Raw genomic sequence first — 21,248 nt, forward strand, 5'->3', positions numbered from 1 at the left:
TTTACTATACAAAACCGCATAGATCAAATTCATAAGGTTAAATCTAAAAAAAAAAAAAAAAATGGAACAAAAGTGATTTATACTCAAATAGTTCGGTGCCTTCAATAGCATCAAATATTAACCTTTAGATGAGCAAATCAATTTCACTAAGCTATACTTATTTTTATATTTCTTCTTGGGCTACATCATTCATTTAGTAAAGATCAACCTTTAATTCACCAAAATCCAACTTGTGTACCACCCAGGTGGCAACCGAGGTCCTGTGTCAAGCTAAAGGCCCAGGATCTAATTCCTCCCCCACGTGGGGAGGCTGTTGTTCTGCTAAGAGTCTGCCTAACCCGAGCTTGCCTATCAAAAAATAAAAAATTCAGCTATTAAAAAAATCAACAGTTGATAACACACAAATTGTTGGGTCTAATCCATCTATCTGTTTTGGTCAAAACAACAAGATGGGGGATGAGTGAAACCGACCTCGATTAGGGATGGCAGTGGACCGATCGGGGGACAATGGGGTTCCACCCCATCTCGCCCCGTTTGGACCGAGGATGAAGGGCATGAGGCGGGGATGGAGGTCAAAATCTATCCCGGTGCGAGGATGAACTTACGCTTTTCCCCGCAAAGCTCCATCCCCATCTCAATCCCCAGCTAGCCCCGCCCCGGATGAATATAGAGTAAGGGAAAATGGGGGCCCCGCCCCACCTCGCCCCCTTTAGACCGGAGATGGAGGACATGAAACAGGGATGGAGGTGGGGGTGGAGGTTAAAATCCATCCCCGTGTGAGGGATGAAGGTTCAGATTTTGAAACGGGGCGGGGGTAGAGACCTTGTCTCCCGCCCCGCCCCGGTTGACTGCCATCCCTAACCTCGATGATGAGCCCGTAGCGACCACGTCAGATTGTATATTGTTGTGTCGAATCCGGACATATGTCAACATCTCTAACGTCTTATTTAGAAGTTTCAGGGTTACTAAAGTCCTTTCCCCTCTCCCCAATAAATCCTAACGCTCCCTCTCTAGTCAAGCAAATGAATTAGGGTTTGGGGCGTGCGAGCTGCAAGGGAATAACGAAAATGGTGTGCTTTTCCTTCTTTTTTTTCAAATTTTTATATTTTAATTCTACCTCATATTCGTGTCAAAAATCATGTAACTATGTTCTTCTGGAGATTTTTTTGTCGTTTTTTTGTATTTTTTCTTTTTTTCCGGTAGTGTGGAGATCTTGGGAGGATTTTTGGGTTTTGCCTTATTTTTCTGGTTATGTAGCTATTTTGTTAATCAAATTTTGGATTAGGGCACGTTAATTCGGTTGAGAATTGGGAATTCTTGTTATTGTTCTGTTCCATTGGTTCCTTTTTTGTTTTTATAATTACGCTGTAAATTCTGCATAATGCCTTAAATCGATGGATCGGCTAAGAAGGTTCGGTCCTTTCGTTTTTCCGGTTTATCTAAAAAATTGTAGGTCGTGAATTTTTGGTTTCCGATTCACAACATTTGGTCTTTGTTCCGTATAGTTTGCATGGTTTCTTTAGTTATTATATTTTCTGGTTCTTTTTACATTGATTTGTTGACATTACGATATCGGGTGAATCGTTTATTCCAGTTGGTTCTTCTTTCAGTGTTTGTAGATCTAAATAGTATTTGGTTTGTGAAGTTGAAGTCTCGTAACGTGGAATCGACGATCTTGAGTTTGGTATCTCTTATTGTATCATGCTTCTGATGATCACTTCCATGTATCGCGCAACCGTGGAGCATACTGTATGGTTGTATAAACATAGTTAAATATTTATCGATTTTAGGGGATTCTTTTTAATCTCTGGCTCCATTGATCCTGCTTCTGGATTAGAAACAGTTTCTTATAAAGTAAAAATACTGGAGAATTGTTTCGATCTTGGTGTTCACAAACACCCATTGTTGTGCTTTTTGTGAAGGTGGAATAGCCAAGAGTCATAACTGTTGTGGGCTGCTTATGATCACCTAATTTCTTTTGTGAAGTATTAGGTATGATTTTAGTGACATCTATGGCTATAACTTGCAGCCTAAGCAAATTCACGAGATCAAGGATTTCCTTCTTACAGCAAGAAGGAAAGATGCACGATCTGTTAAGATTAAGCGGAGCAAAGATGTGGTGAAATTCAAGGTCCGTTGTTCCAAGTATCTGTATACTCTATGTGTTTTTGACACAGAGAAGGCTGATAAGTTGAAGCAATCTCTACCACCAGGTTGGTTTTCACTTCACATATACTGCCAGTAGGGGAATATGGATAAGCTTCTCGTCTAGGTCATTCGTACTGAACCCTTTTGGTTGGTAGACAGGTCGTTTCAGTTCATGCTTTCATTTTAATTTTTTTCATGTGCATGCATGTGTGATAGGTTTAGGGCATTCATGTTTGTTTCTAAGTTGTGCTCTCCAGAATTCTTTTTAAACTTGGTCTTCTTGCTTCCTTGACATGAATGTTTCTTTTCTGTCACTGCACACACTTACATTTACAACCTTTCATATTTATCTCATCAATACAAAATCATATGTTTCAATTCCTTCATATCCTCTTTTGGTCCGAAGACTGAGCTTGGAAACTGTTCCATCCTTATTGTGTAGTTGTAGAAAAGATTACTGGTTTTCTATCCTTCTTTGGCTAAATGATAGTAGTTCAATTCATGTCATACTGGCGAAATCAAAATGTTGTTCATATTTGCAAAAAAGTGTATTGAATCCTTCCTTTTGAATATGACATCAATCAGATGAATCCTCCTCCTTTTTGTGTGCTTACTAATCCAGAAATAATATGTGGTCGGTTTTTTGAAGGTTGTGATTTCTGCCATACCTTTTATGTCTATTTACACTAGTTTCTGCTTCATCCTTAGCTTCATGAACTGGTATAAGGAGTGTGATAGAAGATTTATTTGGCTAAAATTCATATAATCAACTAGTTCATTGATATGTGGATGGTGGTGGCACCTGCTTTTGGCAGGTAATTGGAATTTTCAGTTAGGCTAATACCTTATATGAGCTTTTGTCTTTGCACAAATACTTGTGAACAACAATAATGCTGGGGCTATTGTGACCATGGGCATGTTTAGGATCAGCAATGGGAGTAATTTAGTAATCAATTTCACATAGGGAATGCCTGAAAATAATACATAGAGAGTAGAAGCATTATTCACAGAAGCAGATGAATCCTGCTACTTTTGTGGAGTAAGAAAGTCTTAGAGGAAGCTGATCTAATTGAAAAGAAAAGGGTCTTTTCTTGCCTGGATTGTTCATTGAGGGAATTTAAAGTATGAACAAATTTTGCAAATTTGATTGTTTTCTATGGAATATTATGGAACCAGAGATGTTTCTACAAATATATGTTACAGTATGAGATTCATGCTTGGAATGTGTGGCTAAGTCGATTGTACAACTATGCTATAGAAAATCTTTATGCATCATCTGAAATTGAAGGATGTCGATTGAGAATCATACCAGTGCTAGGTATGTTGAAGCAAATATTCTTAGAGGTGAGCAAGAAAATATGATGGGGTTTTGAGTTGCATCCACATAATTGGGTATTTTATGAATGATTTTAGGACTTTTAGCTTTGGTATTATAACTCTTGTCTTGTCAATACATTAGTCCTTCTGTAACTTCAGTTTGTGCACAAGCCCCCTTGATTATAAATAGTATGACTTTACCTGTCTAGTTGTTCCAAATTCCACAATTTATTATCATAAAGTGTTCTTGTGAACTAATGTTGATTACAGAGTCACAGACATTGCATTTTATTATTATAGATTTTGACTTTCTGGAGTTTATTTTCAAGATAATGAATACATTTCATATGACAATGTAATGACCGATGGCGATGTTGTATCTAACTTTATGCTTACAATCTAAATTGACATATCATTGGGTCATCAAGCTGGGGTTAGGCAGATCCACCAGTGCAAAAGAAAACAGTTGCAAGGATATACAGTTAATGGACATTGAACACCATGGAACCAATCAAGGATTTATCCTTCCAAAGTCTCCCAGTTTCCATCATACCCAGCTTAGCAAACTTTACACTGCATGTAATATGCTTCTATGGCCCCAAATGCTTTTGGTACTCCTAAATGGCTAGATTTTCTGTACAAAGCTTTCTTCTTGAACAATTTTAGGCCTTCTTCCTTCCAATGCCTCTTCAATCTGATGCAGATATCTATACTAGAGGATTCCACTTTAACCTGGTTAGCATCAGAAATATGACAAATGAATTCCTTCCACAATCTGGTGCCCTCTTGTTTGGGACTAATAAGCCATCAAACCTCTAGAAATTGGCCTTTATTATCGTGGATCGTGAAGCTAATGGACCAGAAGGATTGTAACTTGCAACATGCAGATATCTTAATCCAATCTTGAGGTGGCAGCCTCCATCTAATGGAAAAAGTCTAATTAAGATGATATGGTGTTCCAATATCTGGAATTTAGGAATAATCTACCCCAATGGAGTTTAGACAATCAGACACCATTTGGGTGAGAGTACAATGATCATCATCAAACACAACTTTGTTTCTGCACTCCCGTATTTGCCCAACTACAAGCTGAAACCAAATAAGCCATGCTTGATTTTAGCCTTTTATCTTCAAACTTCACCCAACTCCAACTCAGTAGCTCCTCATGTAGGTTATTCCTGATTTTTATAACCAACCAACACAGATACCCTACTCCAATGTTTGCACGACACCCATGGGTAAAATTAGAAGTCGACTTTTCTCATTGTCCACCGACCTGATTGCACCCTGATCAGGAGTTTGTGTGCTCTCTTTGATCTTTTCCATCCCCAAGAAGCTTTTGAATTAAGCCACCTAAACCATTAGGACTCGCATTGCAAATATTTAATTTGAATGAAGGAAACACGAAGTAGTCAGATTAACATGGTCCGATAAGGAGTGAAATTTACTGCAGATTTAAATTTATATTGAACTTTCTGAACCAAGGGTCTGCACACATGTTTGCAGTCAATTTGCCTTTGAAAATAGGGATTCCCAAGTATTTAATTGGAAGATCTCCTCTTTTCTATTGAGAGATGAAGGACTTGTGCGATATGATTTCTAGTTCCACGAAAAGGAGTGATTTCTTCTTACTTATCTTAAAGCCTGATTTGTGTTGAAAGTCTTGTATCACCTGCAGGAGATTTTCCACTGAAGAGGCTTTATGCCAGATGGAGAAAGGAATCATTTGCATATAAGCTGTGACTCCATTTGAAGTATCTAACTGCTCTACAAATGGTACACCTTTCTATCTATTCTTAATGCAGCTTACCACTTAGATGCCTCATAACTATGAGAAATAAATATGGAGATATTGAATCCTTTTGGCAAATGGCCTGGCTGCTCAAAACACATCACTCAGCTGCCCATTGATTACTACTGAAAAGTTGTCTGTTCTGACATAGCATGACACATTGAATCCAAGTACTGTCAAACCCAAAAAATTGCAAGGATTGAAAAAAAAACAATTAAACTTGTCATAAGTCTTAACAAGGCCAATTTAGGAAAAGAAGTAGGCTTGTGACTAGAGTGTAGGCTGTCTAGCATCTCATGTGCGACAAGCATAATTTCTTGTATATGTCTTCCTTTTAGGAAAGCTCTTTGAGTGTGTGAGATGATGCACTGTGAAATGAGCCTCATTCTTCTCACCATAATTTTTGGAATAAATTGAGAAAAGGAAGAGATCTTAGAAATAAAGAATAGGAAAAGGTGGCATACTCCTGATTTGATTGATGTCATAGCAGTTCTATACATCCTCACCCCTCACATGACTTGGTTGGAGTTGTAGTGCATATTATGTTCGAAGGCAACATAAAGAAAAACAATGTTCCTATTCTACCTCTTAAATCCATTTGCAATGCGACTTCTGATGCCAAATCTCTTCATGCTACAAAAGTAATTGAATTTTGTCTTTTAACCTAAAGTATTGTTCCATACCTCTTCAATGATAGATCAACATTTCGCTTTGATGGCCCACATTTAAAAAAATCTAAAATTAATCAGAGCCTTGACTTTAACATTCTCTAAGTTGACCGAGAGAGCATTATGAAAACATGCTTGGGACGGGTAAGAAGCCATGTATTAGGGAAGAGCAAAATCCAAAATGGCTTTTACAACAAGCCTGTTAATTCTGCTAGCCTCAAAATTTATTTCAGATTGATTATTATGCCACGTGAATTGAGTAGTGGCATTAATTTCCATAGAACCACATGCTTGCAGCATATGATTAAATATTTAAATTCCTCATAGCAAGTGTATCATAGTTGATGTCCAGTCTCTCATCTGTTGATCAGACTGGATTCCATTTGCCAATAGCTTACCAAGGCAGGGGAGAATAATTTTGGCAAAGAGTATTTAACAGTTCCCTGCTTCGAACATTGTAATTATGTCCATTGATGCCAGTTAAAATCAATTGATGAGTCCCCTTCTCCATCTTAACTGTAATGGTTCGATCCATCTTATGTAGTATATCAGGCTGGTTCTTATTGGATCCCAGAGAACAATGATCCTTCTAAGCGGCGACTTCATAGAAAAAGTTATCTTAATTTGGTCAAAAGAACTTAAAGAGACCTTAGATCATGTCTGTTTTGCTCCAAATGAGAATCACTCTTTCACAAATGGTGACAGAAAGATTTGCATTTGCCCCATTTCTCATGCAAACGTAGGAAAATGGGACAATGAAATTCAGAATCACTTTTGGGGCCACTTTACTCACTTTTCATGAGATCCAAATCACATTGTCCACCCTGTTATTTGGAGTCGTATGATTTTGAATCGCACATGATGGAATTGCATATGATTGCAAATTGCATGAGATGCAAGCAAAAGTCCTTCAGCAAGAACAAAATGTCAACACAAACTCTTTTGATAGCTAAATTTATATCTGATCTCACCCATTTCTTGCTTGGTCGCCGTATATTCATGCAAGCATCTTCATGGAACTGAGTATGTGTCAGTAATTTCCAAGAAAAAAGAATTCATTCCTTCATCTAGATTTATTCCATTACCATCATACCAAACTAGTTGAAGATTATGGTTAACAGTAGAATGAGATAAATTAAACTCACCTGGTAGATCTCTCTGGGCAAAGGACCCAGGTCATTATTCCAAGGTAAGACTTTCATCGGTTCAGAGGAGATGCCATATGACTGGAGCAGCTTGTAGGAGCAGTTACATTGGTTGGGTTTGCTCTGTTACAGCAACTTTAGGGTCAAAGGAAGTAATACAAGCTTGGGGTTTATGCTTTCTAGTTTTGCTTTCAATACCCATACCCTCATAGGTATTGTTCTCGTCAAGGCATCCTGGAGGAATTTGGCTGCTCTTATGAGGTTTTACAACACGACATTTGGGATCAGTAGCCCTATCTCTGTGTATGATAGCTAAGACATTCCTGTCCAAAGTTATACCCGAGAACTCAAAGCCAAGTGAGATGTCAACAGAGTTTGGCTGCTCATTGAAGTTGATTTGATTTTGGGAAGGTGAAGAAGATGGTAGTTGGGGTGGTTGGAGGAAGGTGGGACCGTGTGGCATCTCTTGATGAGTTTAGGATTCGTTCAACACATGAGATGAGTGGAAGCTAAAGCCACGTATCACTGTAAGCTCACAAGGGACTGAGGAAACATTCAAACTTTGGATGCTGGAAAATAGAGTTTGGATATTGGCTTGTCAGTTATATGGGGGGGGGGGGTTGGTTGGTTTGTTGCTATCCTTTCGACTATCCAATCAGACCGCGTGACATTTCTTGATGAGTTTAGGACTCGTTCAACACATGAGATGAGTGGAAGCTAAAGCCACGTATCACTGTAAGCTCACAGGGGACTGGGGAAACATTCAAACTTTGGATGCTGGAAAATAGAGTTTGGATATTCGCTTGTCAGTTATGAGTATGTTGGGGTTGGTTTGTTGCTATCCTTTCAACTATCCAATCAGACCGTGGTCACGAGAATGGAATCCAACTAGGGATGGCAGTGGACCGGGGTGGGGGGACAAGGTCTCTACCCCCACCCCGTCTTAAAATCCTGCCGTTCATCCCTGCCTCCATCCCCGCACGGGTTTTGGTTTTAACCTCCATCCCCGTTTCATGTCCTCCATCCCCAGTCCAAACGGGGCGAGGCGGGGCGGGGTCCCATTTCCTCTCGGTCCATTGCCATCCCTAAAGAATGATTGGGGATGGGGCAGGGCCAGGCGGGGATCGGGACAGGGCGAGGCGGGGGAAAGCGTAAGTCCATCCCCGCATGGGTTTTGATTTTAATTTCCATCCCCGGTCCAAACGGGGAGAGGCGGGGTGGCGTCCCGTTTCCCCCCGGTCCACTGCGATCCCTAAATCCAACACTGGCAAGTCGCCTTATTACAGCAGAGAGAGAAACCAAAATAGATGTATTCTGTGCAGGGCTTTTGTAGGTTGTAACTCTGGTGCTGATTAAGGAATAAGTCTTTTCTGCTCATTCAGACTGCATAATATCTCTTTGGACTTTTCCAAAGCACTAAATTGGTTCTCATCTCTGAAATTCCACTAGAGGGGGGGGGGTGAATAGTGAAATACAATAAAGATCGATAAAATAAAATAATCAGGCAATAAGGCACAATACATAAAACACAGAATTTATACTGGTTCGGTCAATACCCAGACCTACATCCAGTCCCCAAGCAAACCACTTGAGCTTTCCACTATCACATCCGAGTCACCGGATAAATAGTACAACACCCTCTTCCTCAGAGGTCTTCTTCTCTCAACAGAGAAGGGGCACACCCTCTTCCATAGAGGTCTTCTTCTCTCAACAGTGAAGGACAACATCTTCTTTCACAGAGGTCTTCTTCTCTCAACAGAGAAGGGCAACACTCTCTTTCACAGAGGTCTACTTCTTTCAACAAAGAAGGAAAACAGTGAATAACAGAGTTACAATACTTCCTATAAAACCTTCAGAATGATATGAATGCACGAATGAATGATTCTCAGAATGTTCTGTTTGTCACTCAGAGGATACTCTTTGTTAAAGAGCTATACTTGACTTTTTCTGTTTTCTTTCTTTTCTTTTTCTCTTTCTTTTTCAAGGCTCTCTTTTCAAATATCGAATAGGAATTTTTCTCGTTATAAGCTCACATGTCCATTCCATGTTGAATAGTTTATTTGAGTGTGTTTATATAGCTTTTAAAAAAGTAGTCGTTAGTTTTTGAAATCGTAGCCTTTTTGAGATATAGTTTATTTGAGTGTGTTTATATAGCTTTTAAAAAAGTAGTCGTTAGTTTTTGAAATCGTAGCCTTTTTGAGATGTGAAATGTTATGTCATTTCAAAAACATCTTTAGAGAAATTCGAGAAAGCCTTTTTCCATAAAAGTAAAATATGGGGTACACTAGTCGTTGTAATATTTTAGGTAATACATATTTTATGTAAAAAGTCTATTTCTTACAATAGTACATTGAACGTTGGATTGTAGTTTTGTCTTTATCCTAATTAATGATTTGAGGTACATAAGTACTTCTTTACTTTAAATGAGTGTAAGTACAATGAGTGCTTTGAGATATTTATTTGTACATAGTCATGACAAGTGTTTTCTTTATGTTGTGTTTTTCAAAGTCTTCAGAGAGAATGAAGACTACAAGAAAGTCGACATTCTTGAGAAGGATATTTAACAAGGATTTCTTACAGGAGGTATTTAATGCTATACAAAGAGAATGATGACTTCAAGTAAGTCGACATTCTATGGGTTTGTAAAAAGGTAACTAGAGTCATTTCAAAACCTTTATTATATTTGTTTTCTTTGTGTAGCCGATTTTCATGTTTTGTCTTTTTCCCATATTTGAAATCATTTCTTTAAAGAAGGTAACTAGAGTCTTTTCAAAACATATTATATTTGTTTTTCTTTATGTAGCCGATATCATGTTTTGTCTTTTTCCTACATTTGAAATTATTTCTTTAAAGAAGGTAACTAGAGTCTTTTCAAAACATATTATATTTGTTTTTCTTTATGTAGCCGATTTCATGTTTTGTCTTTTTTCTATATTTCTTTTCATGTTGTCTTGTATATGATGTAAGGTACAATTATTACATTTTGAAATCATGTCAAAATACCTTTTTCATAAAGGGTTGTAAGAAGGTACAATTATTAGTTTTCAAAAAGGAGCTTTTTGAAACTATCGTATACTTTTATGATATAACTTTTATGAATGAGTATGTAATATGCAATATGCATGTTCCTGAAGGTTCTGTTACATATGACTCTAAAGAAGGAAAAAATCTTCATCTTGAGGTAGTCGATCTCTTCAGTTGATCTTTAGGAATGCATGGCTCATCAAGCTTTTTCTTCAAGGAGTATGATTGCACTAGTTGTACTTGAACAAGAAGTCTCCATCCTTTTTGGGTGAGATATCCTTGCATCAAATACTCGTTAGATTTATGGCAAAACATATTCAGTCATAATATAACATTTTTCTAGAGAACATATTATCATATCATATAAAATCAAATACGACAGTGTATCATATTATGTGACATCAAAACAGAGTTTCTCAACATTCTCCCCCTTTTTGATGATGACAAAATATGCTCCCCCTATCAAAAAGACATTATGCATAGAAATAATAATATTATAAAATATTGAAAAATGTTTAAAGAGAGTATTTCTCCAATAATGGAGACAGGTTTTCTCCCAATTTGTCATAGACAAAAAGGAAGGGATCAGAGTAATAGAGTTATTACAGACCAATAATAAATATTACAGTAAAAAAAATAAGTTTATTCCGAAGGTGGAGTAGGTTGATGTGTTCGGGCGTCACGATCCGGTTGACGGGTTTGGAGAGTCTGCTGCAACAAGGCTTGATTGCGAAGGATACGATCCTGCGAACGCTGGACATCCATCAGTGCAGAGAAGTAATCAAAGTTGGATGTTGGAGCATCTTCATCAGAGCCGGGCAGGTGCAACGACCTGAGATTGAAGGAAGTAGCATCGAGGACCTGAGAGGGATGGAGGATAACTTCGTTGTGAAGGGGTACTTTGAAGTATTTTAGAATGGGAGTTATAAAACACCCGAAAAGAAGAGGCTGAAATTTTTGATAACGAATAAAAAGGTCGAAAAGAATGTTGGACCAGTTTATCGGAGTAGAAGAAAAAATTGCGTCGATAAGGAGAGAGATTTTTCTTGGTACTAATCCCTTGCGTGGAGGCTTGGGATAGATATTGTGGAGAAGAATCTGGGCAAGCAGTTGAGCATGAGGTTGGAGATTCCTCATGTGCCAGGGAAGTTGTGAGCAGTTGGTGTAGAGAAGAATTTTTCGAAGTACCGATCGTTCGAGTGGTACTATGGAGGAACGAGTTTGAAAGTATGTATGAAGATAGTGAGATACGAGTGGTATTGGTGAGGAATGAACCAATCGATTAAATAGAAGAGAAAAAATAATTGTGACAATAATTGAATGACAATGGAAGTGAATGATTTTTGGATTGTAGTTTGAATAAGGAAATTCGTGAGTTGTAAGTTAAGGGGCTTGTGAATGACAAATCAAATCAATGGTGGAAAATAGTGTATTATATTGGTATGTATGTTAAGAAGGACATAGATTTGAACAAATATACTATGGGAGAGTTTATCGAGTAGTGAGAAATGTCATGAATTGAGTATGGAGTGTCATATTGAAGAGAGTGAAGAAAATAATGGCCTAATAAAACAAACAACTTTTTCTACATGATATTACTTGATGTGGAAGCATTCCAAATTCGTGAAGAGTGATTTTGGAATAAGACAAACAAAGATAAGTGAGCGAGGCAATAATTTGTTATTTAATAAGTATATATTTTGATATGTGTGGAAAAAGAATGAATAGACATAAAGAAGGGTGATACGGATATGTGGTTTGAAAGATATGACATTTTTGAAAGAAAAGAATGCCTTAAAAAATGTGTCATGATTAATGTGTCTTCACATTTGTAATTTTTATGAGTATACGTAAATATGAGTGGGACACACTTTGACTAGGAATAGTGGTAAGAGAGATGATGAGACAAGAAGATATTCATGAGTGAAGAGTAATAATTGCTTATATAAGAAATATTTTTATGGATATGCGTGGAAGGAGTGAGAGTAGTCATAGAGAAAAGTGAGATGACATATATGGATTTTCGAGTAGGATAAGAAGTAATAAAAAATCATGATTGATATGAGATAAAAGACATAAAATAAAGTTATGATTGACATGAATTATTGTTTATTTGATAAACATATTTTTAAAGAAACTCGATTTGAGGAAGTTCATAATTTTTAGAGAATAAAGTTAAGTTTTAAACTAGTAAAGGAGTCACAAACACAGATTGACAAGAATGGAGGCTCAATTCGTATGAGAGAGAGAAAGTACTAAAGGTACTAATGAGAATAAAAAATGAAGGACAAGGTTTTAATGAGTCTCGTTTGGAGAGAGATATATGAGAGAGTCATGGTCACGGATGAAAAGGAGCTTCGTATAATGTAGAGAGAGAGAGAGATAAAAAGGTGATACAAAACGTACTAATGGGTGGAGTACAAGTGTTTTTACAATACTTTTTGTAAAAGATGTAAAGCATGAAGAGATGATAATAGATAGTTCTTTAGGCTATGATATAAAAGATGATATAGTAAAAATTTACGTGAGATATAATAGAGTGCACGTAATATATGATATATCAAATGATATAGTAAAAATTTACGTGAGAACATAGCAACTAGATCTAAAAAAAACAAAAGAACAAAAAAAAATCATTCGATTTTAACTAACAATTTGAAAAGCAAGATTTCTCATAAACTAATATGTTATCATGTTGAAGGTGAATCAATTTATCGTAAGAGAGGTTTTCACAAAAGGACAAAAATAATAAAGGAGTTATGAGATGAGTGATGTGAACAATGTTATGATAGCTTTTAATATAATTAGTTTTTATGGATATGAGTGAAAGGAGATAGGACAAGGAGTCATAATGGATGTGTACTTGAAAGATGACAAGTTGAAAGACATAAAGAATGAGTCTTATAAGAGTTTAGAGTATACGTGAATATGGAAACCTAGTTTGACTAACAAAAATCGATAAAAAAAACTTTTAAAATAAGATTTTAACAAAACTTTATAAGAAGTATTATAATAAGTGTGATTAATTTATAAGTCACTTAGTTTGCATATTCCTAGTTCTCTTCTAATTCGTGTAAAGTCTTCACGTTTTAATGGTTTAGTGAATATGTCTGCTAACTGTTGATTAGTGGGTATGAATTCCAGTTTAATTATTTTGTTTAAGACTTGTTCTCTTAAGAAGTGGTGTCTTATTTGAATGTGCTTAGTTCGTGAGTGTAAAATAGGATTCTTAGATAAGTTTATAGCACTAGTATTATCACAGAAGATAGTTGTATTTTCAAAATTTAAACCAAAATCTTTTAAGGTTTGTTTCATCCAGATAACTTGTGTACAGGCTAGGCTAGCAACAATGTATTCAGCTTCAGTAGTAGATAATACAGTTTTGTTTATTACTGAACCATGATACAAGTGAGTGCCCTAGCATATGACATGTTCCACTTGTGTTTTTTCTGTCAGATTTACTTCCAGCAAAGTCAGCATCGCTGTATGAGATTAAATCAAATGTAGAGGATTTTGAATAGAATAATCCAAAATCAACTGTGTCTTTTAAATATCTCATTATTCTTTTTACAGCTTTAAGATGTGATTCTTTTGGATTTGACTGAAATCTAGCACACAAGCAAACACTGAACATAATATCTGGACGGCTAGCAGTTAAATAGAGAAGTGATCCTCTCATACCTCGATATACCTTTGTATCAACAGACTTACCATCTTCATCTTTGTCCAAAACAGTAGTAGTGCTCATAGGAGTAGATTTTGAAGCAATTGAGTTCATGTTGAACCTCTTCAGAAGTTCACGAGCATACTTAGACTGATTGATGAAAACTCCATCCTTGGTTTGCTTAATATGCAGTCCAAGAAAGTAGGTTAGTTCTCCCATCATACTCATTTCAAATTCTTTCTGCATGGACTTAGAGAATTCTTCACAAAGAGTGCTGTTAGAAGATCCAAAGATGATATCGTCTACATATATTTGAACAATTAGGGTATGATTATTCACTATTTTTACAAATAATGTAGAGTCTGCTTTGCCTACAGAAAAGCCAGTTTTTAACAAAAAGATTTTAAGTCTATCATACCAAGCACGAGGTGCTTGTTTTAAACCATACAAAGCACGTTTGAGTTTGAAAACATGATCTGGATATTGTTCATTTTCAAATCCTGGAGGTTGTTTTACATAAACTTCTTCATTTATAAAACCATTTAGAAAAGCACTTTTAACATCCATTTGATATAGTTTAAAATCCATATAGCTTGCATATGCTAAAAACATCCTAATAAATTCAAGTCTAGCAACAGGAGCAAAAGTTTCATCAAAATCAATACCTTCCTCCTGGTTGTATCCTTAAGCTACTAGTCTTGCCTTGTTTCTTATAACATTACCTGTTTCATCTAGCTTGTTTCTTAAGATCCATCTTGTCCCAATGATTGGATGATCCTTTGGTCTTGGTACAAGATCCCAAACTTCATTCCTTTGGAATTGATTCAGTTCTTCAGTCATGGCTAACATCCAGAACTCATCGATGATGGCTTCATCAATCTTCTTTGGTTCAAGTTGAGAAATGAATGCCATATTTGCAATCCGTTCTAGCTGAGCTCTAGTCTGAACCCCCTTTGTCAGTTCTCCCAAAATCTGCTTTTGAGGATGATCTTTGATATCGACAAATGTTCTTTGATGATCATCTTCATTAGACTTAGCTGTGTTATCTAAAAATAAATCTGTACTTTCAACATCATCATCGTTAGTTTGCTTATGAACAGATTGATCAATAGATTCACAGAAACTAACATGCATAGATTCTTCAATAGACTTAGAACACTTATTGAAAACCCTGTATGCTTTACTATGACTTGAATATCCTAAAAATATGCCTTCAATAGATTTAGCATCAAATTTATCTAGGCTATCTTTTGTGTTTAGGATAAAGCATTTACAACCAAAGACTTTGAAATAGTCTATTCTTGGAGTTCTGTCATAGAATAGTTCATAGGGAGTTTTATTTAATAAGGGTCTAATGAGAACTCTATTTGTTATGTAGCATGTAGTATTAACAGCTTCTGCCCAAAAAGATTTAGTAAGATTATTGTGTTGAAGTATAGTTCTAGCAGATTCCTGAAGGGTTCTATTCTTTCTTTCTACTACACCATTTTGAGGTGCAGCTCTAGGAAAGGCAAAGTTATGAGAAATACCATGCAAGTTACAAAATTTTTCAAAAAGTTCATTTTCAAATTCTCCTCCATGGTCACTACGGATTTTAACAATAGAACAAGATTTTTCATTTTGTAATTTTTTACATAAAATTTCAAATTGACAAAACGTATCACTTTTGTTTTTCAAAAATATTACCCAAGTAAATCTTGAGTAGTCATCTACAATGACAAAAACGTATTTATTGTGATTATTACTAGTTACTCTAGAAGGACCAAAGAGATCCAGGTGGAGAAGCTCTAAAGGTCTTTTGCTTGAAATGATATTTTTTGATTTAAAAGATGATTTGGACAGTTTTCCTAATTGACATGCATCACAAAAATAATCCTTTTTAAAAGATATTTTGGATAACCCACGTACTAACTTATCTTTAGCTAATTCAGACATGTACTTAGAATTGACATGACCCATTCTCATGTGCCATAAATGTTGAGAGTCATTATTAGCTATGAGGCAATGTTCTGTGATGTTTTCTAGGTATAGTTCATATATATTATTTTTTTTATACCTTTTAAGATAATATTTTCGTTGGTGTCTGCTATAAGACAAACATTATGATTAAAGCTAACATTATAACCTGTATCACACATTTGACTAATACTTAGAAGGTTATGTTTTAAGCCTTTAACCAGGAGAACGTCTTTGATAAGAGGTTTATCTATATTTTCAATATTACCAATACCTATTATCAAACCTTTGTTGTTATCTCCAAAGGTGACAGTTCCTCCTTTTTTATTAAGAACAACAAAGAGGTCTGAATGTCCAGTCATGTGTTTTGAACATCCACTGTCTAGAATCCATCTGTTCTTCTTGTTTGGAGCCTGCAAATCATTAAGTAAAATTTCTTTTTGGTACCCAATCGGGTCCTTTTTTGTTAGACTTTGGAACCCATATCCATTTGGATTTGGGTTTGTCTATAGCCTTAGAGGAGTTCAAAAAATTAGAATTATAATACTCCTTATTTGGTTCAGAAGAACTTTTCACAAAAGTGGTCTTTTGATTCATACAAGAAGGCTTGTTGAAATGGGAGTAGCCAATACTATTCTTGTAGAAAGAGACTTTTTGAGAGGATAGGAGTTTATCCAAGTTCTCTTTTCCTTTAGTAAACTTGAAAACCGTTTTCATAAGGTTCTCAGTTTTACTTTTTAATTCTGAAATTTTTACTTGCAGATTTTTAGTCTTGGAGCTAGTAGATAAGATTTCAGATGTAATAAGAAGATTTTTCTTTTGTAGCTCAGAATTTTCAATACTGAGTTTTTCATTTTTCAAAAGGAGCTCTAGATTCTCAGATTTTAACTGTTTATTTTTTAGAATCGTTTTCCTTGATTCTTCAAAAAGTTCCTGAAAAGCATTTTGAAGATCTTCAAAGGAGATATCAAGAGATTCACTTACAGAGCTTTCTGCCATGAAGCACATGTTGGCGGTTTCTGCTTCATCATCATTTGACTCTTCACTGGTGGATGGTTCTGAATCATCCCATTGAGCATGCAGAGCCTTTTTCTTGAAGAACCTTTTCTTTGGTTCCTCAGTCTTGGATTTTCTTTTGAGAAGAGGACAGTCACGTCTCAGGTGACCTGACTTATTACACTGGTAGCACATAGAATCTTCTTTTGGGTCTTTTCTTTCTTTGTGCTTATTTGGAAGCCGGTTCCTTCTCATAAAGCGCTGAAATTTTCTGGTGAGTAGCGCAATCTCAGTTTCTTTTTCTGAGTCTTCATCCTCAGAAAGGGCTGGGAAGGCTAGAGTTTTCTTTAAGGGTTGTTCTTCTTCCCTTCTTTCTTTCATGTGGACTTCATAGGCCATAAGATTGCCTATTAAGTCGTCCAGAGTAAGCCTAGATAAATCTTGAGCTTCTTCAATAGCTGTAGTCTTTTTCTCCCAATCAGTTGTGAGAGATCTCAAGATTTTCTTCACCTTTTCTGTCTGGGAATATGTTACACCCAGAGATTTTAGATTGTTGGTGATGTTGGTGAATCTGGTAAATATCTCTGTGATGGGTTCATCTTTGTTCATTTTGAACAACTCATATTTTCTGACAAGAGATGAGATCTTGGCTTCTTTCACTTTGTTGGTTCCTTCATGAATAACCTCTAAAGAATGCAAAATATCATATGCAGATTCACATATAGATATTCTATTGAATTCGTTCTGATCAATGACACAATATAAGACATTCATAGCCTTTGCATTTAGGTTTGTCATTTTCTTTTCTTCATCAGACCATAAGTTATAGTCTGCGGATGGAGATATGTATGGATGCTCAACAATTTTTCATACAACAAAATTTATGGACTTGAGAAATATAGCCATTCTGCACTTCCAGTATCCATAGTTGGAGCCGTTGAAGAAAGGAGGACGAGATGCGTGTTGACCTTCAATATCACAAGCATAGGAGGTAGATGCCATTTGTGCTGGAAGACTTGTTATGTCGAAACCAGCAAACCTGCTTTGATACCAAATGAAATTCCACTAGAGGGGGGGGGGGGGTGAATAGTGAAATACGATAAAGATCGATAAAATAAAATAATCAGGCAATAAGGCACAATACATAAAACACAAAATTTATACTGGTTCGGTCAATACCCAGACCTACATCCAGTCCCCAAGCAAACCACTTGAGCTTTCCACTATAGCATCCGAGTCACCGGATAAATAGTACAACACCCTCTTCCTCAGAGGTCTTCTTCTCTCAACAGAGAAGGGGCACACCCTCTTCCATAGAGGTCTTATTCTCTCAACAGTGAAGGACAACATCTTCTTTCACAGAGGTCTTCTTCTCTCAACAGAGAAGGGCAACACTCTCTTTCACAGAGGTCTACTTCTTTCAACAAAAAAGGAAAACAGTGAATAACAGAGTTACAATACTTCCTATAAAACCTTCAGAATGATATGAATGCACGAATGAAGGATTCTCAGAATGTTCTGTTTGTCACTCAGAGGATACTCTTTGTTAAAGAGCTATACTTGACTTTTTCTCTTTTCTTTCTTTTCTTTTTCTCTTTCTTTTTCAAGGCTCTCTTTTCAAATATCGAATAGGAATTTTTCTCGTTATAAGCTCACATGTCCATTCCATGTTGAATAGTTTATTTGAGTGTGTTTATATAGCTTTTAAAAAAGTAGTCGTTAGTTTTTGAAATCGTAGCCTTTTTGAGATGTGAAATGTTATGTCATTTCAAAAACATCTTTAGAGAAATTCGAGAAAGCCTTTTTCCATAAAAGTAAAATATGGGGTACACTAGTCGTTGTAATATTTTAGGTAATACATATTTTATGTAAAAAGTCTATTTCTTACAATAGTACATTGAACGTTGGATTGTAGTTTTGTCTTTATCCTAATTAATGATTTGAGGTACATAAGTACTTCTTTACTTTAAATGAGTGTAAGTACAATGAGAGCTTTGAGATATTTATTTGTACATAGTCATGACAAGTGTTTTCTTTATGTTGTGTTTTTCAAAGTCTTCAGAGAGAATGAAGACTACAAGAAAGTCGACATTCTTGAGAAGGATATTTAACAAGGATTTCTTACAGGAGGTATTTAATGCTATACAAAGAGAATGATGACTTCAAGTAAGTCGACATTCTATGGGTTTGTAAAAAGGTAACTAGAGTCATTTCAAAACCTTTATTATATTTGTTTTCTTTGTGTAGCCGATTTTCATGTTTTGTCTTTTTCCCATATTTGAAATCATTTCTTTAAAGAAGGTAACTAGAGTCTTTTCAAAACATATTATATTTGTTTTTCTTTATGTAGCCGATATCATGTTTTGTCTTTTTCCTACATTTGAAATTATTTCTTTAAAGAAGGTAACTAGAGTCTTTTCAAAACATATTATATTTATTTTTCTTTATGTAGCTGATTTCATGTTTTGTTTTTTTCCTATATTTCTTTTCATGTTGTCTTGTATATGATGTAAGGTACAATTATTACATTTTGAAATCATGTCAAAATACCTTTTTCATAAAGGGTTGTAAGAAGGTACAATTATTAGTTTTCAAAAAGGAGCTTTTTGAAACTATCGTATACTTTTATGATATAGCTTTTATGAATGAGTATGTAATATGCAATATGCATGTTCCTGAAGGTTCTGTTACATATGACTCTAAAGAAGAAAAAAATCTTCATCTTGAGGTAGTCGATCTCTTCAGTTGATCTTTAGGAATGCATGGCTCATCAAGCTTTTTCTTCAAGGAGTATGATTGCACTAGTTGTACTTGAACTGGAAGTCTCCATCCTTTTTGGGTGAGATATCCTTGCATCAAATACTCGTTAGATTTATGGCAAAACATATTCAGTCATAATATAACATTTTTCAAGAGGACATATTATCATATCATATAAAATCAAATACGACAGTGTATCATATTATGTGACATCAAAACAGAGTTTCTCAACAATCTCTTCAAAGGAGCATGATTCATATAATTTTTACAGAATCTTTTAGAAACCTTGTCCTGGTTGTAATAGTGAAATGTCCATACACTTCTTGTTGAAAGGATCGGCCAATTTCCATTACCACCTCAATGGTTGGAAGTGGGGTGGGGGTTCTATACAAATCCTATCATAAGCCACACACTCCCTAGAATGAGTGAACATCAATCTTGAGAAGTGATCCCTGAAGGTACTGAGATATGCTCTTGAAGAAGTCAAGAGTCCGCAGTTCCACAGGGAGCTCAGGCAACCAGATTCAAATTGACTAAAATTTGTCACATCAAGTTTCAATTCCGTCCCTCTCACAAAAACAAAACAAGTCCATACCCGAAACCTAGGGGTTGATTAATAGGGTCTGACCACAAATCATTGGGTGCCACGACAAGCATATATCTGAACTGTAATAATGAAGGGCCCATTCTTAAGCTACGAGAATCAAGAGTTTGGTGATTGACAGCCTATGTCAGAAGGATACTGCATTTCAACTCCTGTTCCATATGCCTGTATATACAAAGTCATATTTGAAACTTCATAAAAACGGTTGTATTCCTGTATCTGCAGCCGTATCCATGTGACATAGTTGACATCCATAAGTGTCAGTTTGTCGAAGATAAACTTGAATTCATTGCATTACTTGAAAGACTTCCTGAAAAGCCAGCATGAAGCATCCAATTGAATGGCCACAACATTTTAATAGCTTGAAGTCGGGGTCAACAAATGTGATTGTCAATCTGATCAATTAATGAATAGGCAAGGATCCTTTCAAAACCTGAGGGCTGTCACTCAGCAATATCAAAACAGCTTCACATGGTGGGGATTCTGGTATAGGCAAGGCATCCTGTTTATTAACCCTAGAGAATTTTATTGCTTTGCCATTTCCCTGAACAGTCGCTAACGTTGAGGGGCATGAACTGTTTTTGCTCTGCACAAATGATCATTGTTGCTACATTTTGTAACTGCTTTTCTTTCTGAAGCAAAACTAGGGTTGTTTCTTTTTCTCCCCGTTTTTAGACCAATCTGAGGATGTTTGGATGTTAACTCTCCTGCCTCTAGTGAGCTATCTATGCAACATATGATTTTTCAAGTGTGTGGTTCTAAATTTTTTATGAAGCATAAGCTGCTATTTATACTCTAATCTCTAACATTGGAAAGATTATTAACTCGATAAATTAATGCAGTCTTCCATTGGTGACGTGCATGTGTCTTGCAGGTTTGAGCGTCCAAGACCTTTGAGAGCTGGCTACATTTTTTTCACCTATGAAGTTAGGATGCTGATTTCTTCCCTTTCCGAGACAATGATGATTCCATTACTGTTTTAATGGATTGTGAATTGTAGGAAATGACGTTTTAAGTTTTGTAGGCACAAGTCATGACTGGTTTCCTTCGATTTTTCAATGTGAAATAATTGTTAGTGTTGCATCTGCTGGACCCTCTTCCACCATTTACGGCCTCAATGTACTCTCTCTCATGCTGATTTCAAGTTTTTGGGTCCTTTGGTAACACATCTAGC

At 36.0% G+C, this 21,248-nt stretch overlaps 1 protein-coding gene across 2 annotated transcripts; it reads left to right on the forward strand.

Annotated features, from left to right (window-relative positions):
- Window positions 1-1,008: 1,008 nt before the first annotated feature.
- Window positions 1,009-21,157, forward strand: LOC149811838 (large ribosomal subunit protein eL38z/eL38y-like). Of its 2 annotated transcripts, none has more exons than XM_089993136.1 (3): window positions 1,009-1,070; window positions 2,030-2,213; window positions 20,949-21,157. In XM_089993136.1, exons 1-3 carry the CDS (start codon window positions 1,068-1,070, stop codon window positions 20,969-20,971), a joined length of 210 nt encoding a protein of 69 aa, XP_089849262.1. In that variant the 5' UTR covers window positions 1,009-1,067; the 3' UTR covers window positions 20,972-21,157. The 2 variants fall into 2 exon arrangements, with proteins under 2 accessions (XP_089849262.1, XP_089849261.1); XM_089993135.1 differs by lacking the exon at window positions 1,009-1,070 and adding an exon at window positions 1,687-1,749.
- Window positions 21,158-21,248: the final 91 nt, after the last annotated feature.

Source organism: Nuphar pumila, chromosome 17, assembly GCF_984573655.1.
Source record: "Nuphar pumila chromosome 17, dmNupPumi1.hap1.1, whole genome shotgun sequence".
In the NCBI taxonomy this organism is placed as follows: domain Eukaryota; kingdom Viridiplantae; phylum Streptophyta; class Magnoliopsida; order Nymphaeales; family Nymphaeaceae; genus Nuphar; species Nuphar pumila.